The sequence below is a fragment of the Brassica napus genome, chromosome A2 (assembly GCF_020379485.1).
Source record: "Brassica napus cultivar Da-Ae chromosome A2, Da-Ae, whole genome shotgun sequence".
NCBI lineage: Eukaryota > Viridiplantae > Streptophyta > Magnoliopsida > Brassicales > Brassicaceae > Brassica > Brassica napus.
The window spans coordinates 295678-320758 of NC_063435.1; the positions used below are offsets into that span (position 1 = coordinate 295678).

General features: G+C 35.1%; 5 protein-coding genes, 1 non-coding gene and 1 pseudogene across 8 annotated transcripts; 5 read left to right on the forward strand and 2 right to left on the reverse strand.

The window, feature by feature from the left end:
* Window positions 1-1975: 1975 nt before the first annotated feature.
* LOC106422711 lies at window positions 1976-3328 on the reverse strand (annotated as a pseudogene).
* Window positions 3329-4435: 1107 nt separating this feature from the next.
* Window positions 4436-5834, reverse strand: LOC125581544 (oleosin-B1-like). Its single transcript, XM_048747174.1, has 2 exons — window positions 5481-5834; window positions 4436-4822 (listed from the first exon to the last, which is right to left on the reverse strand). Exons 1-2 carry the CDS (start codon window positions 5762-5764, stop codon window positions 4657-4659), a joined length of 450 nt encoding a protein of 149 aa, XP_048603131.1. The 5' UTR covers window positions 5765-5834; the 3' UTR covers window positions 4436-4656.
* A 1440-nt stretch (window positions 5835-7274) lies between these two features.
* Window positions 7275-8802, forward strand: LOC125581552 (ethylene-responsive transcription factor ERF106-like). Its single transcript, XM_048747195.1, has 2 exons — window positions 7275-8274; window positions 8409-8802. The coding sequence occupies exon 1, from the start codon at window positions 7686-7688 to the stop codon at window positions 8232-8234; it is 549 nt and encodes a 182-aa protein (XP_048603152.1). The 5' UTR covers window positions 7275-7685; the 3' UTR covers window positions 8235-8274; window positions 8409-8802.
* Window positions 8803-9441: 639 nt separating this feature from the next.
* Window positions 9442-11408, forward strand: LOC106422788 (autophagy-related protein 3-like). 2 transcript variants are annotated; one of them, XM_013863584.3, is made up of 9 exons: window positions 9442-9700; window positions 9816-9886; window positions 9972-10088; window positions 10171-10313; window positions 10428-10513; window positions 10625-10676; window positions 10765-10958; window positions 11036-11138; window positions 11246-11408. In XM_013863584.3, exons 1-8 carry the CDS (start codon window positions 9540-9542, stop codon window positions 11130-11132), a joined length of 921 nt encoding a protein of 306 aa, XP_013719038.2. In that variant the 5' UTR covers window positions 9442-9539; the 3' UTR covers window positions 11133-11138; window positions 11246-11408. The 2 variants fall into 2 exon arrangements, with proteins under 2 accessions (XP_013719038.2, XP_048603145.1); XM_048747188.1 differs by having other exon boundaries at window positions 10440-10513.
* A 142-nt stretch (window positions 11409-11550) lies between these two features.
* On the forward strand, window positions 11551-11634 carry TRNAL-CAA. Its single transcript has one exon. It is a non-coding gene; the product is annotated as a tRNA-Leu (tRNA).
* A 335-nt stretch (window positions 11635-11969) lies between these two features.
* Window positions 11970-15895, forward strand: LOC106422787 (protein RFT1 homolog). The gene is made up of 13 exons (XM_013863583.3): window positions 11970-12090; window positions 12173-12252; window positions 13041-13135; window positions 13223-13383; window positions 13457-13608; window positions 13959-14077; window positions 14151-14314; window positions 14404-14478; window positions 14574-14786; window positions 14875-15030; window positions 15109-15161; window positions 15248-15432; window positions 15519-15895. Exons 1-13 carry the CDS (start codon window positions 12036-12038, stop codon window positions 15583-15585), a joined length of 1575 nt encoding a protein of 524 aa, XP_013719037.2. The 5' UTR covers window positions 11970-12035; the 3' UTR covers window positions 15586-15895.
* A 2968-nt stretch (window positions 15896-18863) lies between these two features.
* Window positions 18864-25078, forward strand: LOC106422756 (structural maintenance of chromosomes protein 6A-like). Of its 2 annotated transcripts, none has more exons than XM_048747214.1 (27): window positions 18864-19230; window positions 19327-19566; window positions 20156-20211; window positions 20312-20398; window positions 20465-20785; window positions 20861-20980; window positions 21060-21194; window positions 21262-21338; window positions 21438-21513; window positions 21591-21665; window positions 21750-21854; window positions 21981-22150; window positions 22246-22348; window positions 22440-22552; window positions 22637-22838; window positions 22933-23064; window positions 23143-23257; window positions 23340-23425; window positions 23504-23599; window positions 23676-23812; window positions 23899-24001; window positions 24083-24162; window positions 24240-24285; window positions 24413-24470; window positions 24646-24743; window positions 24842-24936; window positions 25017-25078. In XM_048747214.1, the coding sequence occupies exons 1-27, from the start codon at window positions 19080-19082 to the stop codon at window positions 25072-25074; spliced, it is 3135 nt and encodes a 1044-aa protein (XP_048603171.1). In that variant the 5' UTR covers window positions 18864-19079; the 3' UTR covers window positions 25075-25078. The 2 variants fall into 2 exon arrangements, with proteins under 2 accessions (XP_048603171.1, XP_048603162.1); XM_048747205.1 differs by having other exon boundaries at window positions 18865-19230; window positions 24240-24318.
* The last annotated feature ends 3 nt before the right edge of the window (window positions 25079-25081 follow it).

A 25081-nucleotide genomic window follows, 5' to 3' on the forward strand; every position in this document is an offset into this window, starting at 1 on the left:
TACTTGAGATAAAAAAATATGAATGAAAAAAATATAGAGAATGGTAAGTAACAAACAAAGAAGCAGAAACACAAAGAATAATTTATCACATAAAATCAATTATGTGAGGCTGTGAGATATATCGTTTAGCTAGACTACAGATAATAAAAATAAAGACTTGATATGTACGCAATAATCTCAATTGTTTTGGTACTGAAAAGAGGTCAAAAGATTTTCGTAGAGGCTTAGATGGATTCAACCTTATCTTTTATTGTTTTTTCCCCAATGCCTCAAATAATCTTTAACCTGTTTTATTCTTTCATGGATCAAATAAAACCAAACCAAGAGATATATATATGTTTTTCTTTAATTCAGTACTTTTGTATGCTTGAATGATTTCAGTGATGATCAACATAAAATGTTATTTCACATATAGATATGAAATATATGGGAATCTAGACGTTATTATTATTTATATGATGTAGCCTTAACCGAAATTGACACTGCATTATTTATCAAAAGGTTTTGTTGGTGTAGATAGGTTAAATAATTTTGCAAATTCGTCTTTGAAGTACATCTACAAAAAAAAGTAAATATAATGTAGTTTTTTATTTTTTAATATAAAAATAGCTTTTATTTTTTTTTACAAATTCAAAATTTTACACCTCTTAAATAACAGCTATGGTATTCAACCAAAATGTGTGTAGATATTTCTTTAGAAAAATTCTGAATGCTTTTGTAGGCCAAGCAATGTAACAAATAAAATTAATATAATTTTGTATTTTATCAAAAAAGAGAAAATTTATTGCAGGCTCATATTCAAACACGTTTTGAAAGAATGCTCGCTTTATGAGTTCAGTGTTTTTGATTTTGCAAGAAGCAACACTAACTTCAGGTTTTGTGATGCTCCTGTTGCTATTAGATTCACTGAACAAACATGAGGAATACATTCTCTCTGAAGCCCAGACTTCATGGCCACCTCTTACCACGTACTATCTCTTTTTTTTGAATGAATAAAAAAAAGTGAATCTCATCCAAACATAATAAACAAACGTACTATCTCTTTGACGAACATAATAAACAAACTAAATATTTAGTTTAGTGAGGCTTATAAGCTGTATAATTGATGATCTCATCCAAACTTTACTAACAATCTCATCCAAAATATCTAGATTGTTTCATGGATCTCATGTGTTCACATGTGGATCATAAGCATTTGGTGGTATTACGTTGAAGAAGGATGTGGATTCGGTTAGAGGTAGTCCAAAGACTCCCTCTCCTGGAGCGGCGGATCTGGAAGTGGCGGCACCTCTGCATCTCCCTCTGCCGATGGGGTGGAGAACACCAGTCGCCAAGCTAGCTGCTCCACGTCTACAGGATCCGGATCTAAGGTACTTTCTCTTCCTCTCTCAAAAACACTATCGTCTCAATTTAGTCTTCTCACCTTCTCTTTTCTTCTCGACTGCGAATCCCTCAGCCGCGGAAAGATATCACGTCCGTCGCGTGTTCGTAGGTCGTTCTCCTTGCCTATGTATCATCCCTTTTTCATCACACGATTCATAATTTTATGAAGACGTCATCTATTCACGCATCTCTTTAATTTTCACCGATCTCCGTGTTTCGAGATTTTTATGGAGGCCAACTGAAAATCATCACCACTGGCGGGTCGGACCTCGCTCGGCGTTTACGGCGGAGCCACCACCTTATTTTCTCTAGCTCTAGGTTTCAAACTAACTCTTCCGTTTCCAAAAGTCAAAAGCATTTTTAAGGTTTTTTTTTTCTTTCAGCAATATAACTTTCAGCGATATAACCCGAACCGTCTCCGTATCATATTAACATGCGAAATGATTTAAATGGGCTAGGCAGTCTACTTAATTTTTTAATTCCAAGCCCAGTCCAAAATGACATGGCAGTTTTAGTGGTTAGGAATATTTGTGCATATGTGGCAGTGCTTAGAAAGCTCCAATTTAGCTTCTTTTATATAGTAGGATTGGTGAAAAAAGAACTAGAATAATATAGTTGAACTTGAATAAGGTACAAATGTCAACGCTACATAGCTTCGTTCTTAAAATACTATACAATAAAAAGGCTTACATTTGTTATTATTTTGTACCGCGACATCCATTAGTAAAATAATATTTGAAAATTTTTCTATCCCCACGTGAAGTTGTTATTTATTTTTTAAAAGTTGGATTACTCTTTTTTCCATGTATCCAGTTTTCCATATCAACCTTTACTCATGCCCACCACTTCTTTTCATATACTCGGTGGGGCTGCTGGCTTAGGTGCTGGTGGGGCTGCTGGCTTAGGTGCTGGCGCAGCAGCTGGTGCGGCTGCTGGCGCCGCAGCTGGTGCGGCTGCTGGCGCCGCTGCTGGAGCGGCTCCTGGAGCGGCTGCTGGTGCAGCTGCAGCACCTGGTATTATCTTTTTCAAGACTTTTTCTAGGACTTTTGGCGGCGCCTTGCCCGTTGCTCGCCTACACAAAATTGAATACGTTTGGTTATCAACAGTCATGGTATCAGTTCTTAATAGTTACGGTTCAAATCACTACCAACCAACCTAATAGTTTGTACGTATAGAAACATATTCAACCATGCAGCTCCACAAATAGATATATATTCTTAATACTGCCTATGGTAAATGCGCTAGAGTAACGAATGGATTAAATGTAATTTGCTTTTTTCATAATTTTTGGAAAAGGTGGGATTCAAGAGGAATATCGATTCTTTATTCAATCTTTATTCCTCTAAGATAACAGTTACGAACACCCTTAATTTGCGTATCTATAGGATGCAGTCAAGATCATCAACTTATGCGTTAGTTAATCCCTCATTCTCCCACCTTATATATATATACATATATATATATATTTAAATTGTATAATATAGTAAAATTTTCCATTCGAGTAACGAATTTTCTAAAATATATGTACGCGTATACAATAATTTTTTTATGTTAGTGTTAAATACTTGTAGAGCCACAGGATGATGGTGACAGCAGTTGCGCCGGCGCCACCGGCGGCTGCTAAACCCGTAGTCAGTAAACCAGTGGTAATACCAGCTGGTACGAGAATCGGACTGAATACTACGAATAGTGGCATGGTAGCGATAAATGCGGCGGCTGTGCCGGCGAGGGATACACCGGCGATCAACAAGAGGAATGTTGCGGCATGTGTAGCTAATATTGCGGTTAAAACACTCTTAAACGACGGCTTTCGCTCGTGTTTTTTCTTCCTGAGTATCCCCATTGTTTACTAGTTTGAATGGCTAGAAAGGAGGGGTATGATTCTTTGGTCCGATGGTCGTGGGAATTTATGAAGAAGAGATGGATTCATATACATATATTAAGTGGTGTGGTCTACGTGTACGGTACGTGTTTATAAATACCCATGCGAGTGAATGTTGAGCTCTATACGTTACGTCAATGCCTTTTCTTTTCGTCTGTTTTTTTGTTGTTGGGTTGTCACATGTTTTGCCTCTTTTTCGCTTTCTTGTAAAATAGGAGTGGACATTTTGGTTTAGTTCACGTAAACCAAATGATATATATCCGGATCGTTTATGTTTGATTTAGTGTTAGAAGAAGTGCACCTGAATTTTAACCCAACTTATATATAATTAATAATTCTGTTTGAACTGGTTAGAAATTGCTTCTGTTATAGTTGGTTTAATTTTGACCTTTGATAGAGTTTAATTTGGTTGTCTCGTGTTATGGTTAGTTATGAACCAAAAGTTGATCTGTTGGTTTTATTAGGGCTTGCTTACGGCTAATCCCACGGCTGTGACGCCAAGGATTATTCCGGAGAATACCAATAAAACTATGCAGCCACTGCGGTGAAAAACCGCCTGAAAAATCTTAAAATTGATATTAATTACAAAATTGCATTGGAAGACCATGTCAGTGCATTTGAATAATGCTTCCGGAGGGATGTGGATGTTATTATTTCTTTGCTTCCATAGATGGAAAAGTGTGACTTGAGCGGAGAGACAACGAAGCTTTGGACACAAGAGAAAGAACAATGGCCACACAGAGAAAGAACAATCTTGTTTGATAACGTGGTTGTGTAATTTTATGGAAACAGAGTGGATATGCATAGCCCATGCCAAATGGAATTCATTTCATTCATGTGTGAACAAATTTGTTATGAAATAGTTTTTATTTTAAAAATTGGTGAAATGACCATTCAATTTCATTCATAGTAAATGATAAGAAAATTTATATAATTAAGGAAATCAACCATTCCGCATTTTTCATTCCAAAAAACTATAATCCATTTGCACCCTAAATGTTTAGAGCAACCTAACTTGGCCACAATACAGCTCAAAAAGAAATAAACTTGGCCACAACTTTTCTTTTTTGGAAAGGGCATTACTTGACCACAAATATTAATGGCCCAATTTTACATGTAACTTACAATGGTTCCTTGAGGCCTATAGATTGTCTCGTTTGACAACGTTGGTGAAACAAGAACTTGAATAAAATTAACATCAACGATACATCGCTTCGTTCTTAAAATGTTATACAATAAAAATGCTTACATTTGTTACTATTTCGTTCCACGATATCCTTAGTATAGTGATATTTGAAAATTTAACTTCGATCCCCACGTAATATTATTATTTATTTTTAAAAGTTGGATTATTTATCTATCATCCTTTGCTTATTACCCACCGCTTCTTTTCATGTACTCGGTGCAGCTGCTGGTGCGGCTGATGGTGCTGCAGCTGGTGCGGCCGCTGGCTCGGCTTCTGGTTTTGCTGCCAGTTTAGATGGAGTACCTCCACCAGGAAACACCTTTCTCAAGACTTTTGACATGATTTTTGGCGGCTCCTTGCCCGTTACTCGCCTACACAGAAATGAATACGTCTGTATATTAAGAGTCGTGGTATCAATTCTTAATAGTTACGGCTCAAAACATGTTCACTACCATTCAACTTAATAATTTGTACGTATACAAACGTATTCAATCATGCATATATATATATACTTAATATTCCCAATGGTAGATGCGCTAGAGTAACGAATGGATGAAATGTAATTTGCTTTTTTTCATAAATTTTTGGAAAAGGTGGTATTCAAGGGAAATATCGATCTTTATTCAATATTTATTCTAGAAACAAGTAAACAACCACACCCGTAATTACGAAAACACAAATATGTATTATAAATGCATACCTTTTTGTAGTTACACTTTTTAATAAATTTAAATCAATAATAATTCAATAAGCTCAATTATTTTTTTTCCTAAAAATACAATGTACTATTATTCAATAATGATAAATTTATAAAACATAAAATTTATCTTTGTGAAATATTTTTTCAACTTTTTTTATCTTTTTGAAATGGAAGGAGTAAATAACAAAGTGCAGTAATCATCAACTTATGCGTTAATTATAATCCGTCAGTCTCCCACCCAATATATGACTTAAAATTTGTATAAATAAATTTTCCACTAGTGTAACGAGTTTTCTAAAATATAATAGTAATATATTTTGTTAGTGTACTTGATGACCCAAAGGATGAGGGAGACAGCCATTGCACCGGAGCTACCGGCGGCTGCTAAACCCGTGGCCAGTAAGCCAGTGGCAACACCCGCTGGTACGAGAATCGGACTGAATACTACGAATAGTGGCATGCTAGCGATAAATGCGACGGCTGTGCCAGCGAGGGAAACACCGGCGAGCAATAAGAGGAATATTGCGGCTTGTGTAGCTAATATTGAGGTTAAAACACTCTTAAACGACGGCCTTCTGGATTTTTTATTGTGTTTCTTTCTGAGTACCCCCATTTTTCACTAGTTTGAATGGTCAAAAGAGATGGGAATGATTCTTTGGTCCGATCGTTGTGAGAATTTACGAAGAAGACAAGGATTCATATATAAATATCGAAAATGGTGAGGTCTACGTGCACGTTACGTGCTTATATATCCCCATGCGAAACGATGCGAGTGGACGTTGAGCTCTACACGTTACGTACAGTGCCTTTTCTTTTCGTTTGTTCTTCTTGTTCGGTTGTCACATTTTTTTTGCTTACTTGTAAAATAAGAGTGGACATTTTGGGTTCATTCACGTAAACGGTTTAGCCGTTCATGTTTGATATACTTAATATTAACCGTAATTATTTACTGTTCGGTTTGGTCTGATTAGAAATTGATTTTGACCTTTGCTAGAGTTTAATTTGGTTGTATCTTGTGTATGGTTAATTATAACTGACAGTAAACTCACTATGTCTTAAGTGGCAAGCTATAGACTGTTTCCATTTATAATTCTTTAGGTTAACGACAAAAGTACATTTTATCTCTCTCTTTTTTTTTCGAAAACTTCAAAGATAGGAGCGCATTATAAACCTAGACTCAATAACCATATTAAATTATGAAAGCAAGTGATTAACATACCAATAACAACCAAAGAAACCCATATCAGTAACAACCAATAATGGATGATGGCACCAATATATATAAATGCGCAAATAGGACATCCAATTAATCATAACATACGTATACGTTCATATTGTTTATAAAAAGAAAAGGAAGCTAGATTAGGTTTAATTTGTGGTGCCCTCTTGAAATCAAATTGCTTCAAATCGTTTTCCACCAGGAGAGGCCTACCACCAGGAAACAACTTGATTGAGCTGTCTTTCTTCTTATATCCATTATTAAGCTTTTATTAGAATCTACTGTATTTTTTCTTCCAATGTAGATCCAGTTTCCATTCAGGTAGCAATGAGGTCTCAAATACTTTAAACGTTACATGTTATCCTTATGATGTCAATCGATCAAACTGTAGAATCATAACCAAAAAATTCGAAAATAGGATTAAAGGTCTAGTTAAACCACAAAAGAAGTAAATGCATAGTTGCAATCAAATATTGATTTTTGATTGGATTTTTTTCCTTTGACATCTCTCCATTCTACAAAGAATTTTGAAATAGATTGGTTTATTTATCTATTATCAGTATTTACAAACAGTGAGAGGACCACTCTAAACACAAATTGCATGACATCGTATAGATATTTCGTCATCATGCATGATACCAATATTTCCAAATTTATAATAGAAAATAATAAAATAATGTGATGTTAGCAGTGGCGGAGCCACATTGTGTGAGAGGGGGGCATTTGCCCCCAATAACTTTTTAAAATTCCATGTAAATCTCTCAATAAATTCAATATGCCCCCATTGTTTTGATCAAATATACTTCTAATCCATCAACTAATTTTACTCATGCCCCCAACAAAAAAAATATCTGCCTCCGCCCCTGGATGTTAGGAAACAAGAAACCAAAAAATAAATAATAATGCAGTACCGTTGAGAATCAAATGGTTCTTTTAGTAGTCACCATCGGAGAGGTAAAAGACAAGTTGAACATAAATGAGAAGATTCATCCTTAAGAACCATTAGGTAAAAAAAGTATACGTTGATTACAGCTTTCATGTGAAGTGTCAGGTCATGCAATAACTTTGATGAAGGTCAGAAAAAGATCGACGTTATCTTCACTAATTAGGACCCATCTATGAAACCACTAAGAGTGCGACAAAACCATGAGAGTTTGTGTCCCTACCCATTCATGGCTGCTATAACTTTGTGATTACCTTCTTCTCTCCTCTTCTTTACCTTTTATAAATAAGAAGAGATCAAAGCTTTTGTTCAGACATCACTTGCAAACTCTTTCTTTCTTTTTATCTCATTTGTGTCTTGTCTTGGAAAAACATGGCTACTTTTGAGGAAAGCTCTGATTTGGATGCTATACAGAAGCATCTTTTTGAAGACTTTATGGGAGATTTTGACTTTGATGCTTCTTGTGTCTCAGGACTCTGGTATATAGAGCCTGCGATGAATCAAGTTCCTAAACAAGAACCTGATTCCTCATCAGCACATGAGACTGATCAGAGTGTCTCAACTAGGAAAAAAGCCAAGAGGCTTGAAGAGGAAGAAGAAGAACAGAGGCGTTACCGAGGAGTGAGACGAAGGCCGTGGGGGAAATTTGCAGCAGAGATTCGTGATCCAGCTAAGAAAGGATCTCGGGTATGGCTAGGAACCTTTGAGAGTGATGTCGATGCTGCAAGAGCGTATGACTGTGCAGCTTTCAAGCTCCGGGGAAGAAAAGCTGTGCTCAACTTTCCCCTGGACGCTGGCAAATATGAAGCTCCGGTGAACTCAGGACGGAAAAGGAAGAGAAGTGATGTGAAGGAGGAGCTCCAAAGAAGTCAGGGAAACTCTTCGTCTTCTTCAAATGATGGAGAAACGACTTGTGAGTGATACACTTAACGTTAAAGAGGGTGGAGTGTATGTTAGTATGGTAAGAACTCTTGCAACAAACTTGTACGTATGTTCTGTTTTTTCATGTCCAAAAGACCATAAAATTTAGAAACAATTTCTTGTTTCCAAGAGCATATTTCTAAACACAATTAGGGTCTAAATTTCCTTACGTAGGAATTTTAATGGGATAGCATTTACAAGTGAGTGTATCTAATGTTAACGCAAGAGGATAAGGGGGAGTGAATAGCGAATCTTGCAGCAAATGTTTTGTCTCATAGCTTAGGCAGATATTAACACTCGATGATAAAGTATAACGGACCGCAAGCTACATGGTCCAGACTCTTGAAAGAGAGAGAGAGATGCACAACTTCCATATGGATATTAAACAGAGAAGAGATTTTTATGTAAATATGTATATGAGTTGTCGATGCTAGGAGCAATGGCCCATCGTATGAGAGACACCACTGCATGAGAAAACTTGTCATAAAGTTACAAAATCATGGCATAAACCAGAATCCATTGGTTCATGATAAGAGCAAACACTTTTCTCTAATCAATCATTCTTACTTTCTTAGTTCCAATGAAATTTTTGATTAAAAAAAAAGAATCATATTTATCTCACCTTCAACAATGTTTGAAGGATCAACAAACTATAAAATTTATATTACCACATTGTGTTGTATAATTAAATCTAACATATGTTTGTATTTATCATTAGAGTTCTGATTGTTTTATGGTTTTCAGTTTTGTTTTATTTATTTTTTTTGTAAAATACTAACGGTGATTTTAGATTTTGCGTATAAGTTTTTAGTTTTTGTTTTTAAAATTAATAAATTAGAAACCAAAATTATTTTAAGTAAAAACAGAAAACACGAAATAAAATTATATATAAATGCATAAATTTGATTTCAAGTTCTTTTATTTTTTTTTGTGAGCAACTCTCAAGTTCTTTTCATATAGTGCATATAAGTGTTATTAAGTTTTCGTCTTCATCTGACTCAAAGTATTCAATTGCTACATTATTAATTGTATAGTCTGAATCAGAATCAACATCTTCTAAGTTAGATTAATATGAATAAGTCTTTTCAATTGATACATTAGAAATATTAAATTATTTCGATTGATAAAAGTTAAAAGGACAAAACAAAACATGTTTAAAAGTATAGGGACTAATAGTGATATTTATAAAACTATATTCTCATATCCTAATCCACACGAAAACAAATACTGTTTTGTTTTCCTTATTGATATTGTCGCCAATTAGGGGATTTTTGATCAAATCGAATCTCGAATTCGTCGTGAGCAATGGTGCTTTCGCAGAAGATTCATGGAGCATTCAAAGGCGCAGTGGAGAGGATGACGGGTCCTCGAACGGTCTCTGCTTTCAAGGAGAAGGGAGTTCTCAGCGTCAGCGAGTTCGTTCTCGCCGGCGACAATCTCGTCTCCAAGTGCCCTACCTGGTCATGGTCAGCTCCAATTTCAGTACCCACTTGTTAGATTTCTCAATTATGCGTAAAGCTGTGAGCTTTATCGAGTTCTAGGGTTTTAGGTGTAATCTATTTTTTTTTTAAATTTAATCAGGGAAGCTGGTGATCCGAGCAAAAGGAAGCCGTATCTGCCGTTGGAGAAGCAGTTTTTGATTACTAGGAATGGTAAAGTTAGAGATCTTTTTATGTTTGATTTTGAAGTTTTTTTTTTATTGTGGCATTGAGGTGAAGTTTGTGGCTTTTTTAACAGTACCTTGTCTACGAAGAGCTGCTTCTGTGGCAGAGGATTATGAAGCTGCTGGAGGTGAAGTTTTGGTTGATGATGAAGATAATGATGGTTGGCTTGCTACTCATGGAAGACCTAAAGGTTGATTCTTTTCTGTCCTGTCACATCTGCAAGTTTTATCTTCTCTCATATGGTTTCTTATATGTTCAATGTGTGGCGATAGATAAAGGTAGTGAAGATGAAGACTTGCCATCCATGGATGCCTTGGAAATAAACGAGAGAGATACTACTCAACCTAGGTGTGGTGGAGATGAGGAGGAAGAGATTCCAGATATGGAGGATTTTGATGATATTGACAATGATCCTGTGAGTTGGTTATATATCCACATGAGCTTTGCTAGATTTTAATTCTATTAATAGACTGAATCTGAGATGAGAGTGGCAGTGTTAACATTCTTTCTCTTGTCATCTCTGTGGTAGGCAACTCTTCAGTCGAATTTACTTGTGGCTCACGAACCAGATGACGATAATATCCTTAGGACCAGAACATATGATGTTAGCATCACGTATGCTCCTTGTTCCTTTCCCATTTTCAAATCTTGTCATCATGTAATATATCTCTTATACTCTTGGCTCAATCTATGGAACTTATATTTGTTCGCTTCACTTTATTTCAGGTATGACAAGTATTACCAAACTCCCCGTGTTTGGTTAACCGGCTATGATGAGGTCTCTGTCTCTGACTCATTCATTATGTTTTGACAAATTTTGCATTTTTTGATGCTCATTTAAAAAAAAATTGTGGTATGTCTTGTAGTCAAGGGTGTTACTGCAACCTGAACTTGTAATGGAGGATGTTAGTCAAGACCATGCACGCAAAACGGTAACGATAGAAGATCATCCACACTTGCCTGGGAAACACGCTTCAGTTCATCCATGTCGACATGGAGCTGTTATGAAGAAGATCATTGATGTATTAATGTCACGTGGAGTGGAGCCTGAAGTTGACAAGTAAGTTCCCCTCACAAATTAGTCTTTATTTTTCCTATGTAAAGTGATAGTTACTCTCTGGTTTATCTTCTACATAGGTATCTCTTCTTGTTCTTGAAGTTTATGGCATCGGTTATTCCAACGATAGAGTATGATTACACAATGGACTTTGATCTCGGTAGCTCAAGCACTTAATTGCAGGTGAATTTGCATGAATAATATATCTTCATATACATAATAACATTGGTTAATGGTTGAAACAAGAGTTGATGTTGACTTGGACTCGCCTTTTGGTTCCTTTTTTCTAGATGGAACACACACATTTGCTCTTGATTGTGAGAAGCAAGAAAGTTACTGGAGTGGCTCTTCACTGTGTATAATATGGAGTCCTCTCTTTTTATTATAAGTTTATTTTCCATTTTTCGTTTGGGACCTTCATATATTTTATATATTAAAAAGTGTTTTCTATTATCAACTCTATGCAGTTATATTGATTTCCAAAATTGATATTGTATACAGATGTTATTCGAGTTTAGTCTGGTTATCCTCAAAACTGTTTTCATTTCTATAGTTGAGGTGACTATTAATTTGCTGGTCAGGTAACAAACAAATAGTCAGGATGGCCGAGTGGTCTAAGGCGCCAGACTCAAGTTCTGGTCTTCGAAAGAGGGCGTGGGTTCAAATCCCACTTCTGACATTCTTTTTCATCAAATAAGTTTTTATCGATTAGCAATGTCATTTCATCCGAACCGACCCAATCCCACCGAAACAAAATTTATTAACTCGGTTTGAATTTAAGATACTTATTTAAATACAGTTAAATTACTTAAGTATTACTGAGATATTCAAGAGAAACTTTAAAAATTGCTTCGTTGAGTTTTTTTTTTTGTCAAACAGAAAACCGATATTAAGTTATTAACTAACATATTTAATTTTAACCGAACCAAAATCGAAAAGTCCGGTTTGCTTACGGAATCATACCCGAAAATTTTGAACCAAACCGACCAAAACTAAATTTTCTATGGAGGCGGCGTCGCCGTCGCCTCCGGTCATTTTGATCAAAGCTAAACTGATTGGAGTTTAGCATCTCCCCGAAGAATGGCGAGTAATAGAGATAGCGTTAACCTCTCTCGCACGTTCAAGTATTTACTAGGTTTGTGTTTCTGAAAACCTCTCTTTTGCTGCATTTTGCTCTCCAATTAGCTTCTTCCTCGATTGAAATTTTGGGAATTTAGCTACGCAGTTTCTTTCCAGAGGCATCCCTTTCTTATTCAATTCATGGATCGTGAGGCGTCTCACTGAAGCAGACTACGCGGTAAATAGATCCTTGTTCACCAGTTCAAATAGATATGTTCTTAGATTTTGCCAATGTAGGTGCTTTGATGGGGAGTATTATGTGGATTGTTGTTGTTGTAATTGTATGCATTTCTGATGGTAAAGATGAGTTTTTGTTATTCTGATTGGTAAAGTATGGACTTTTACTTGTGGAAGATCAGGTTTTTGTTTATGGACTTAGTTAACACTTATCATGTTTTATATAAGTCTTAGCTCCGCAGCTTTGACTGTTTGGGTTGTTATATTTGTATGCATTTCTTAAGGTAAAAATGGGTTTTGTGTTCTAATTGTTAAAAGTATAGACTTTTACTTGTGAATGATCAGGTTTTGGTTTCTGTGCTTACTTAGTCATGCTTTTTATATAAGTCGTAACTCTGTACCTTTAAATGTTTGGGCTGTTGTGCTTGTATGCATTTCTTAGGGTAGAGATGTGTTTTGTGTTCTGATTAGTAAAGCATGGACTTTTAGTTGTGGAAGAGCAGGTTTTTGTTTCTGTGCTTACGTTGATCAAGTCATGTTTTTTTTTAAGTCTTGACTCTGTAGCTCTGACTGTTTGGTTTGTTGTATTTGTATGAATTTGTTAGAGTTAAGATGAGTTTTGTTATTCTGATTGCTAACGTATGGATTTTTAGTTGTTGAAGATCAGGTTTAGGTTTCTGTGCTTAGTAACAATTATCAAGTTCATATAACTCTTAGCTCTACTTGCTTTTAGTGGACTTTCATTTGAGTAACTCCCGATCTTATTTTTTTCTTCTCATTGCAATGTAGCTCTACGCAGTCCAGTTCCATCTCTTTGTTACCTGTGTCTTGTTTCTCAGCCGAGAGGGATTCCGTCGCGCTTGCTTGCGTGCTGACATTAACAGGTACACACATAAAAGCAGTTTGCGCTACTTAATCAGCACATAACTAAAATTTAGCTTAGTGATATTCCTTTTAATTTCGTAATGCAGTGACGGTCTTGTATCAGAGAAAGATGTGACTAAGTTACTGAAAGTGGCATGGGTGACGTTTCCATTCGGAGTAGCCATTACTATTGCAGCATCCATCTTTGTCCTTTGGTGGCAGAACCTTAGTTACTCCGATACATACGCGCAGGCTATCTTGATCCACGGTACATTGTTGCTGGAGGATTAATCTATTTTTTTTTTGTTATCAACTTAAGGACTAATCAACTTAACTGGCAGGATTTGCGTGTGTGCTGGAGCTGATGGCTGAGCCTCTGTATATCCTCTCTCAGACATTGATGCTTCTGAAATTGCGACTGGTTGTTGAGACTGTTGCTACGTTTTCACGCTGTGTAACTTTGTGCTTTCTCATTGTCAAGCAAACCAATATGGTACGTTCTGTAAATAAGTTACTACTCTATCCGTTTCATTTTAATCGTAGTTTTAGACTTGTGTGCACAGTTTAAGAAAACATTTAGTTTTGTATATGTTATAAATTAAAACATCATTACCTATACACTTAACCACATTTAACATTGGAATATAAATTTAATAAATTTTGCATTGAAATTTTAAAACAACACTTATTTTGAAACAAAAAAATATAATCTACAACGACAATTAAAATGAAATGGAGGGAGTAGTTCTTTATACAGTTCCATTTTGTTTCGGGAAAAAGAAGCATGCTTCAAGAATCTTATATTATAAAAATAAAATTTAATTATCTTTAAAACTTATGCAGGAAAAGGGGATAATCTTTGCACTTTCACAAGTTGCATATGGAGGTTCCTTGTTTCTTGGGTACTGGGCTTACTTTCTCATGCGTGGTGTTTCTAAAAGCTTGAATCTCTTTCCTTTCAGGTATGAGTTCTCCAATTTTAATCAAATCATTCATTTTCAATAACATTCAACAATTTTTGTGATGTTTTCACAGACCTGGGAGCTTCATGGATCTCGATAAGCAGCTCTCGAACATGTGTATGCTATTCACTTTTCAGTCCTTCAGAAAGTTGATCCTTCAAGAAGGCGAAAAGTTGGTTCTTGTTTGGTTAGATACACCTTATAACCAGGCTGTATATGGGATCGTTGACAAACTAGGCAAGTCTCTTTGGTGACAAAACAATACAAAGTATATTTATATTTCTTCTGCTTATAAATATCTCTTTACACAATTTTTAAACCTCCAGGGAGTTTAGTAGTACGCATGGTGTTTCTCCCTTTTGAAGAAAGTTCATACACTACATTTGCCAGGTTCGCATCAGGTTTACTTCTCTTCCTGAGTTTAGTATGATACAGTATGTTCATTTTCAGCTCATTGAAATATAGATGGTTTATGTTTCTCTCTCTTTTTTGTCAGGTGATGATTACCAGCAAAAGAGGAAGAAACTCGGAACTTGCTTAACCGAGGCCTTGAAGCTTGTGATGTTAATAGGTCTTATATTTATGGCGTTTGGCCCGGGCTATTCATACTCTCTCATCAGATTGTTGTACGGTGAGAAATGGAGCGATGGAGAAGCTTCCTTGGCGCTACAGTTTTATTGTCTCTACATCATTGTCCTGGCAATGAATGGTTAGTAATCACTTCTTGATCTTCTTGATTTTGCGGTTACTAGTTGCATCTTTCAGTCTTGGTTACTTTAGTAAATTATTTTTGTTAGGAACCTCCGAGGCATTTTTACACGCAATTGGAACAGAGGATCAACTTAAGCGATCAAACGACATGTTGCTTGTGTTTTCACTGGTTTACATAACATTGAATATTCTGCTGATAAGATCTGCAGGGGCAATAGGTTTAATCTTGGCGAACTCCTTGAGTATCCTTTACCCATATATATATGTAGATTCTGCAATTACATTAACTTCTTTGGTCTTCTTGACTTTAAAAAAAAAAGATATGATGTTTAGGATTATATATTCAGGACTATTCATCCAACGTTACTTCCAGGTATGCTTTTGATTAAATGAAACTGTCTACTGTATTGTGATAACTATGGTACTTTTATTGTTGTTTAACTCCACTCTTCTCTACAGGGCGATCCTTCTTCATCATTCTCGTTCAGAAAGTGTTTTCCTTCAGGTTGGCAGATTCTTATACTCTCTGGCATAATCACTGTCATCTCAGAGAAAACCATTCTCGACCATAAGAACTTCTGGGCAACGTTTTCCGTCCATTTCGCCATCGGTTTCCTCTGCTTTTGTCTCTCAGCCATTGTCATGTGCGTATTCTCTCCTGTGACTATCACAAACTCCATTATAGAAAACAAACATACTCACTGAAATCTTGTGGTGTTTTCTGTGGTAGATACCGGCGCGAGAGAGTGTTCATCAATAGAATCATACGGTTCAGGAATCACGATCATGACGACTGAAACCAACCAAGAAACCGGTGGTTTAAGTTCGGCTAAGGAAGTGAAGCTTTTGTATCAGTACTAAGTAGGCTTGAACTGGCAAAAAAAAACTCCAAGAAATGATTTTAATTCGCAACGAAACCATTTTTTGCTCTTTGTTTGAAATTAATTTACTCAAATGTTTAAGAAATCGATATGCTGTAACTGAGCACTTTTGTAGAGGACTAGCAAGACTATATAGGTTATTTGAAGGCTAGACACAAAAATCTGTTTGTAGCCGGATCTATAATTCCGGATTTTCAAAATAAAATAAATTATAGTTTCATCATTATAGTTTAGATTAAAATAAAATAAATCTAATCTTCGGTAACTGGAATGTTATAGTTTTATCATTAAAAATATTTTTAAAATTTAAAAATAAAATAAGTTATAATTTCATCATTAGAAATATTTTGAAAATTTTAAAATAAAATAATTTAGTAAAACTTTATAATACTCCCTAAATTGGTGAACTAACCACTATAAAATCGCTATTTTCCAGAGAAACGGAGACAACAAAAGTTCCAAATCTCTTTAACATTCATCATATGTTAGTGAAAGATGCACCTATGCATTGAAACATTATTTTTCTATTTTTGAATTTTTTTCAAAATTTATGTGTTAACCCCTACGAAAATATTGAATTTTTTCGGTAAATGCTCTATATACTGAAGCTTATGATATTTAGTGTTGTTTTAAAATTTCTAAACACATTCTACATTTGTGTTAATGTATATTAAACTCTCTTTCATGGTAAATGGGTATCGTTTTAATTTTCTGTCAATTAATTTAGTAAAACTTTATAATACTCCATAAATTGGTGGATTAACCACTATAAAATCATTATTTTCTAGAGAAATAGAGGCAACAAAAGTTCCAGACTTCTTTGACATTCATCATATGTTCGTGAAGGATGCAACTATTCATTAAAACATTATTTTCATATTTTTGAATTTTTTTAAAAATCTATGTGTTAATCTCTATGGAAATATTGATTTTTTCGGTAAATGCTTTATATTCTGAAGCCTATGATATTTAGTGTTGTTTTAAAATTTCTAAACACATTCTACATTTGTATTAATGTCTATTAAACTCTCTTTCATGCTACATAGACATCATTTTAATTTTTTTGTCAATTAATTTAGTAAAACTTCATAATATTTCATCAATTGGTAGACTAACCACTATAAAATCGCTATTATCTAGAGAAACATAGACAATAAAAATTCCAAACTTCTTTGACATTCATCATATGTTAGTGAATGATGCAACTATGCATTAAAACATTATTTTCATATTTTTGAATTTTTCTCAAAATTTATGTGTTAACCCCAACGAACCTATTGAATTTTTCGGTAAATGCAAAATATATTGAAGCTTATGATCTTTAGTGTTGTTTTAAAATTTCTAAACACATTCTACATTTGTATTAATGTATATTAAACTCTTTTTCATGGTACATGGACATCGTTTTAATTTTTTGTCAATTAATTTAGTAAAACTTCATAATACTCCCTAAATTGGTAGATTAACCACTATAAAACCGCTATTTTCTAGGGAAACGGAGACATCAAAAGTTCTAAATCTCTTTTACCTTCATCATATGTTAGTGAAGGATGCAACTATGCATTAAAACAATATTTTCATATTTATGAATTATTTTTCAAAATCTATGTGTTTAACCCCTACGAAAATATTGAATGTTTCGGTAAATGTTCTATATACTGAAGCGTATGATCTTTAGTGTTTTTTTTTTAATTTCTAAGCACATTCTACATTTATATTAATGTATATTAAACTCTCTTTCATGGTACATGTACATCGTTTTAATTTTTTTCAATTAATTTAGTAAAACTTCATAATACTCCCTAAATTAGTGGACTAACCACTATAAAATCACTATTTACTAGAAAAACGGAGACAACAAAGATTATAAACCTCTTTGACATTCATCATATGTTAGTGAAAAAATGCAACTATGCATTTAAATAGTATTTTCATATTTTTGATTTTTTTTCAAAATTTATGTGATATACTGAAAATATTGAGTTTTTCGATAAAAGTTTTATATACTGAACACATTCTACATTTTTATTGATGTATATTAAACTCTCTTTCATGGTACATGTGCATCGTTTTAAGTTTTTATCAATTAATTTAGTAAAACCATAATACTCTCTAAATTGGTGGACAACCCATTATAAAATCACTAATTTCTAGAAAAACGGAGACAACAAAGGTTATAAACCTCTTTGACATTCATTATATGTTAGTGAATGATGCAACTATGCATTAAAATAGAATTTTCATATTTTTTTTTTATTTTTTTCTCAAAATCTATATGTTAACAAACTCTATGAAAATATTGGGTTTTTCGGTAAATATTTTATATACTGAAGCCGATGATCTTTAGTATTGTTTTAAAAATTTTAAACACATTCTACATTTGTATCAATGTATATTAAACTCTCTTTCATGGTATATGAGCATCGTTTTAATTTTTGTCAATTAATTTAGTAAAACTTCATAATACTCCTAAATTGGTGGATTAACCACTATAAAATCGCTATTTTCTAGAGAAAATGAGATAACAAAAGTTTCAAACCTCTTTGACTTTCATCGTATGTTAGTGAATGATCCAACTATGCATTAAAATATTATTTTTATATTTTTGAATTTTTCTAAAATCTATGTGTTAACCTCTACGAAAATATTGAATTTTTCTGTAAATGATTTATATACTGAAGACTATGATCTTTGTGTTGTTTTAAAATTCCTAAACACATTCTACATTTGTACTAATGTATATTAAACTTTCTTTCATGGTACATGGGCATCATTTTATTTTATTTTGTCAATTAATTTAGTAAAACTTCGTAATATTTCATCAATTGGTGGACTAACAATTATAAAATCGTTATTCTTTAGAGAAACAGAGATAACAAAACTTCCTAACCTCTTTTATCTTCATCATATGTTAGTGAATGATGCCAACTATGCACTAAAACAATATTTTCATATTTTTGAATTTTTTTAAAAATATTAAATTTTCGGTAAATACTCAATATATTAAAGCCTATGATTTTTAGTATTGTTTTAAAAAATTTAAACATATTCTATATTTATATTAATGTATTCGGTTAATGCTCAATATACTAAAATATTTCAGTTAGAATCGAGTTACCGCCTGGATTAATTTCTAGAACTATAATTTGCTTGGCGGATCAAAATCGAAATAAGACAGAAAATAAAACTAATGCGCGAACCAGTTTCCGGTTCGCTTGGACCGGGGAATCGAATCCCCAATTTTAATGAAGTTTCCAAAATCCCAAGAAATCAGGTGGCTGACGTGTCATCTGAGATAAACGTACACGTGTCTCCTCTTTTTTTTCTCCCGCCAATACATACATTCACCTCATGAACTCTCTCCCACTCCTCGCACGAAACGAAACCCTAGAGAGAGCGTCTTTAACAATATGGATAAGTCTAACCATGGCGATCGAGGGAACAGTCAGCGTTCCAGCTCAGGCGCGATTCTCAAGATTCGCCTCGAGAATTTCATGTGCCACAGTAACCTCGAGATCGAGTTCGGCGAGTGGGTCAATTTCATCACCGGTCAAAACGGAAGTCAGTAATCTTTCTTACCAAGTTTGGTCCTTTTTTTTATTTGTCTGCTGTAATGAATTAATAACCAATGGGAGGGGGTGTTTTCGTAAATGTCAGGCGGTAAGAGTGCGATATTGACTGCTCTATGTGTCGCATTTGGATGTCGTGCCAAGGGGACTCAGCGCGCTTCGACGCTCAAAGATTTCATCAAAACTGGTTGCAGCGATGCACTTGTTCATGTCGAAATGAATAACGAAGGAGATGATGCTTTTAAGCCAAATGTCTATGGTGATACTCTCGTTATCGAGCGCAGGATCTCTCATTCCACTAGTTCTACCGTGCTAAAGGATTCTCAAGGTTAATAAATAATCTATATTAATCTTGTCTGGCTTACATACACTTTGTCTCATAGTATGTGCTTCTACTTGTTTCAATGTGGTTTCTTACTTACTTTGTCAAGTACACCTAGTCGTGATTTTGGGGGCTATAGACAATTTAGTAATAGTTTATGTAATTTTCTTTTACAAGTTTAGGGGCTTAAATTTGCTCGTAAAATTTTGGGAGCCATTGGCCAAGGCTTTACTAGTCTATGTTCAGAATCGGCCATGAGATTTTGAGGGCTATAGACAATTTAGCAATGGTTTATATAATTTTTTTTTTATATAAATTTGGGGGCTTAAATTTTTTGGTGAAATTTTGGGAGCCATATGCTAAGGCTGTTCAGAATCGGCCATGAGATTTTGGGGGCTATAAACAATTTAGTTATATAATTTTCTTTTCATATAAATTTTTGGGCTTAAATTATTTGGTAAAATTTTGGGAGCCATATGCCAAATTATTTACTAGACTATGTTCAGGACTGGCCCTGATTTAGATGTGCCTTTTAACAACTAATTGATTCAAGAGGATATTTGCTTACTTGTTCTCTGCAACTTGTGTCGTCCAGGGAGAAAAATATCAAACAGAAAGGAGGAGCTACGTGAACTAGTTGAACATTACAATGTGAGCTTTTCTCTTTCATTCAAGTTTAAAACTTTGACCATATACAATGTTAGTATTTAATACCAATTCATTGGATCTTTATTATCTTTCTTTGATTTAGATTGATGTTGAGAATCCATGTGTGATAATGAGTCAAGACAAGAGCAGAGAGTTTTTACATTCTGGCAACGACAAAGACAAATTCAAGGTATGTATAGTACATTAGTATGTATTTTCTTTGTGATATTGTTACTGAAAGATTTTGTTTTTGTAGTTCTTTTATAAGGCAACTCTTCTTCAGCAAGTCGATGATCTTCTTCTTGGTGTTTACACGAAGTTGAAAGCTGCAAGTGCTCTTATGGATGAGTTGGAGGAGACGATAAAGCCAGTAGAGAAAGAGATCACTGAGTTGCTTGGGAAGATAAAGACTATGGAAAAATTTGAAGAAGTATATCAACAGTTGCAGCTTTTGAAAAAGAAACTAGCTTGGTCTTGGGTCTATGATGTGGATAGGGAGCTCAAGGAACAGAGTGAGAAGCTTGTGAAACTCAGAGAGCGAGTGCCTACTTGTCAAGATAAAATCGATCAGAAACTAGTAAGCAATATGTTCTTTATATTACCGCTTTAGTTCTTTTGTCCTGATGCTGATTATAGCTGACCATTTATGTAGGGTGAGGTGGAGTCTTTAAGGGAGAAGCTGACCAATAAGAAAGCTCAAGTTACATGCCTGATGGATGAATCAACTGCAGTGAAAAGAGAAATAGAGTGTTTGCGGCAATCAGTCAAGACGGTATGTTAAAAATTAGTTTTAAAGTATCTCATAGTTAGCTTTAGAAATTACCTTTGGTTGATGTAATATTTTTAAGCAGGCTACAAGAGAGAAGGTTGCTCTAGAAGAAGACCACCGTCATAAGTGCAGTAACATCAAGAGGATTAAAGATCGTGTTATGAGGCTTGAACGGCAGATTAAAGATATCGATGAGATGACTATAAGAAGCACACAGGTCCTCTTTCATTTGTATACTCAGTGTGTAGTTGTATATAGTTCTTACAGTCTAATAATGATTGCAGGCTGAACAATCTGAAACCGAAGAAAACCTGAGTCAGTTGAAGCTAGAGGCTGAGAAGGCTAAAGCATTGCTTTTCAGGTTATTATAGTTTTCATTTTTCTTTTTACTCTTGAGCCTCTTTTCAATATTTTCTTCTTTTTTCTCGCTAAGGATTGATTAAATAAAATTCCAATTCAGTTTGAAAGAAGAAGAGAAGATGGTAACTGAGAAAGCATCAGTCATAGGGAAGGAGATAGCACTCATAGAGGATAAGGTACAAATCATCACCTTAATGTTTTGAAGTCTTTTAAATTTATTTACACTCAGCTATTTGACATTTTGGCTTTCTAGATTAGAGAGCGTGAAAAGAAGCAAAGGAGTATAAACTCTCACATCAATGATCTCAAGAAACATCAAACAAATAAGGTGCTTTACATGTCATATATACTGTTTTGGAGGATGATGACAATCTCGAGGATTAGTTGGATAATTTTAAACTTCTCTTGCTAGGTTACTGCATTTGGAGGGGACAGAGTCATTACCCTTCTGAGGGCGATTGAGAGACATCATCGCAAATTTAAAATGCCACCTATTGGCCCTGTTGGTGCTCATGTGGTAAGTTTCTCTTTGTCTTCTTAAATGGACCATACATAGTGTAAAGACAATCTGAAATTTTCAAGCGTACAAAGACAATCTCTGCTGCTTTGGTTTGTGTTATTCTAATCGTGTGGCTTTCTACAGACATTGGTCAACGGTAATAAATGGGCTTCTGCTGTTGAACAAGCTCTTGGAAATCTCCTGAACGCGTTTATTGTGACCAATCACCAAGATTTAATAACTTTGCGAAGCTGTGGAAAGGAAGCTAATTATAACAATCTGAAGATCATCATCTATGACTTCTCAAGACCAAGGTTTAAAATCTGAAAAAAATTACTTACACTATCTTTGTCTATGTTCTGCTTTGATGAATGGGTAGCTTGAACATCATTGTAATTGGTTTATGCAGGTTAGTTATACCAAGGCACATGGTTCCTCAGACGGAACACCCAACTATTCTCTCTGTCTTAAACTCTGAGAATCATACTGTTCTTAACGTCTTAGTGGATGTGGTAATCTTATTTGTATTATTTACTAGCTTCTCATCCTACAGCCATTGTGTGATGGTGTTCATTTTTAGCTTTGGTTTCTGGATGTTTCTAGATGGGTGTGGAGAGGCAAGTGCTCGCAGAGAGTTATGAGGTTGGCAAAACGGTTGCCTTTGAGAGAAGGCTTGCACATCTCAAAGAGGTTTTCACTATAGATGGATACAGAATGTAAGCAACCAATTAGATTTGCAAGAACAGATGTGGAGTAAGATTTGCGTCTAGATAACAATACTCTTCATGTTCTTGACTCAGGTTTTCCCGTGGGCCTGTTCAGACAACTCTTCCTCCCCGTGGTCGAAGACCGACTCGGTTGTGTGCTTCTTTTGATGACCAAATCAAGGATCTTGAAGTAGAGGCTTCAAAAGAACAAAGTGAGATACATGAAAGCAGGAGACAGAAGAGGGATGCAGAGGTGAATCTCGAGGATCTTGAGCCTCAAATGCGCAGACTGAAGGTAAACTCGCTGCTGTCTAAGCGTCACCCAGTTTTGCTGTCTTGTCTGAAACATTTTGCTTGTTTTTACATATGTTTTCTTCTTTATGTTACAGAGACAATGCAACCAACTTGAGAAAGATTTTACACGGAAGGAACTTGAGTTGCAGGATCTGAAAAACTCAGTCGCTGCTGTAACCAAAGCTTCACCTACCTCAAGTGTTGATGAACTTCGTCTAGAAATAACGGTTAGTTTTATTGGTTGGAACCACTTTCCACCCCCACAGCATCATTTCTGAAGCATTGTAACTCTTTGTATTTCTCAGAACTCTCGAGAAGAGATAGAGGAGAAAGAATCCTCACTGCAAAAGCTCCAAGACTGCTTGACGGAAGCTGAACTAAAGGCTAATGAACTTAAAACTGCATATGAAAACTTTATCGGTATGTTGACAATACATTTTATTTTTATTGGATCATCTTGAGCAAGCAGTATTAACTTTTTCCTTCCAAAACTTGTATTTAGAGTCAGCCAAGAGTAAAGTTGACGTCTTTGAGGAAGCAGAGAATGAGCTAAAGGAGATTGAAACGGGGCTCCAATCAGCAGAAACGGTACAACCGTCTTAAAGAGTTTGGTTCTTTTACTTGTGTTTGCAGTTAGAAAACTTAAGTTTTTATTCTCTGTTTCAGGATAAGAACCATTATGAAGATGTAATGAAGGACAAGGTCTTACCAGATATTAAAATGGCTGAAGCTAAACATAAGGAGCTTGAAGCCAAGCGGCTGGTAATAAGAATAAACAGTTATTGCTCTTTGTTCCAAAACTTTTTTAATATTTTGTTCTGACTGCTGAAACTTTCAGGAAAGTAATGAGAAAGCTTCCATAATATGTCCTGAGAGTGAGATAACTGCTTTAGGTCCTTGGGATGGGTCCACACCTATTCAGCTTAGTGCTGAGATTAACAGAATAAATCATAGACTGAAGCGAGAGAGTGACGAGTGCGTATCTATTTTTTGCCTTGTGATTGTACCTATACCCGTTGAATGCATGTTTAAACGTTACATGCATCTTTTGTTGTGTTCAGGTACTCTGAATCAATCGATGACCTCAGGGTTACGCTCGAGGAAAAAGAACACAAGATTGGGAGAAAACGCAAAACTTACAAGAGCTTTCGAGAAAAACTGAAGGTATATATATATACTTTTGTGTATCCAAAGTTGTCAATATATATGCCAATGATTTAATGTGGAGAAACATTGTTTAATCAGGTGTGCAAAGATGCGGTAGATTCACGGTGGAAGAAGCTCCAACTCAACAAATATGATACGGCGAGCATGTTAACTTGGGGGTATGAATTGTTTTGTTCATTATTGTGAATAGGTTTTAGCTCTAACATTTCCTTTTGATTGGCGATGTTCAAAGCAGATTCAACAAACGTTTAGGAAAGAAAGGAATCAGCGGACAAATCAAGGTCTCTTATGAAGACAAAACTTTGTCCATAGAGGTAATTAAAAACATAATGCTACATTTTGCATCTTGATGTGTCTATATTATTTACTTTAATGAACTGGGTTGCTGTCATATTTATTCTTCAACAGGTTAAGATGCCTCAAGATGCAACAAGAAGCGGTGTTCGAGACACTAGAGGACTTTCAGGTCTGCCTCTCTCCTCAATTTGAATTAAGACTTAGTACAAGGGTGTTCTAAACATGGTTTAACACATGAGATTGTATAAAAGCCCTTGAAGACTTAAAAGAAGATTGTAAAAACATTTGATCATCTAGGCAGCTTGAGAGTTTGATCAATCCCATCTCTTGTCATAAAATTGCAGGTGGAGAACGGTCTTTCTCAACTTTAGGCTTTACATTAGCACTTCACGACATGACTGAGGCCCCAGTTCGAGCAATGGACGAGTTTGATGTGTTCATGGTAATCTCCACATCACTCATATTATTACATGCAGTTGTCATACTTTTTTAGCCTGCTTAGACGCCTAAAAAGAGAGCGGTTTATGGCAAAATATTCAGGACGCAGTAAGCAGGAAAATAAGCTTAGACACGTTGGTTGATTTTGCATTGGAGAAAGGTTCACAGTGGATGTTCATCACTCCTCATGATATCAGGTAAACAAATAATAACTTGTTCCACTTACTGAAAGAAACAAAACCACAGTATAGTATTGTAACCTCTTCTCTTATGACAGTATGGTGAAGTCACATGAGAGGATAAAGAAGCAACAAATGGCTGCTCCTCGCTCTTAACCTCTTT

What these genes read in the sequence shown, in the direction of transcription:
- LOC125581544 (XM_048747174.1), bottom strand. Translation starts at nt 5,764, where the DNA reads ATGGGGGTACTCAGAAAGAAACACAATAAAAAATCCAGAAGGCCGTCG. An exon ending in CTCATCCTTTGGGTCATCAA is followed by an intron (nt 4,823 to 5,480) that starts GTACACTAACAA and finishes ATTTCTGTGTAG; the next exon opens with GCGAGTAACGGGCAAGGAGC.
- LOC125581552 (XM_048747195.1), top strand. Translation starts at nt 7,686, where the DNA reads ATGGCTACTTTTGAGGAAAGCTCTGATTTGGATGCTATACAGAAGCAT.
- LOC106422788 (XM_013863584.3), top strand. Translation starts at nt 9,540, where the DNA reads ATGGTGCTTTCGCAGAAGATTCATGGAGCATTCAAAGGCGCAGTGGAG. An exon ending in ATGATATTGACAATGATCCT is followed by an intron (nt 10,314 to 10,427) that starts GTGAGTTGGTTA and finishes TCTCTGTGGTAG; the next exon opens with GCAACTCTTCAGTCGAATTT. An exon ending in GTGGAGCCTGAAGTTGACAA is followed by an intron (nt 10,959 to 11,035) that starts GTAAGTTCCCCT and finishes TCTTCTACATAG; the next exon opens with GTATCTCTTCTTGTTCTTGA.
- LOC106422787 (XM_013863583.3), top strand. Translation starts at nt 12,036, where the DNA reads ATGGCGAGTAATAGAGATAGCGTTAACCTCTCTCGCACGTTCAAGTAT. An exon ending in TCACTGAAGCAGACTACGCG is followed by an intron (nt 12,253 to 13,040) that starts GTAAATAGATCC and finishes ATTGCAATGTAG; the next exon opens with CTCTACGCAGTCCAGTTCCA. An exon ending in TTGAATCTCTTTCCTTTCAG is followed by an intron (nt 14,078 to 14,150) that starts GTATGAGTTCTC and finishes ATGTTTTCACAG; the next exon opens with ACCTGGGAGCTTCATGGATC.
- LOC106422756 (XM_048747205.1), top strand. Translation starts at nt 19,080, where the DNA reads ATGGATAAGTCTAACCATGGCGATCGAGGGAACAGTCAGCGTTCCAGC. An exon ending in AGAAACATCAAACAAATAAG is followed by an intron (nt 21,666 to 21,749) that starts GTGCTTTACATG and finishes TTCTCTTGCTAG; the next exon opens with GTTACTGCATTTGGAGGGGA. An exon ending in AACTTCGTCTAGAAATAACG is followed by an intron (nt 23,065 to 23,142) that starts GTTAGTTTTATT and finishes TGTATTTCTCAG; the next exon opens with AACTCTCGAGAAGAGATAGA.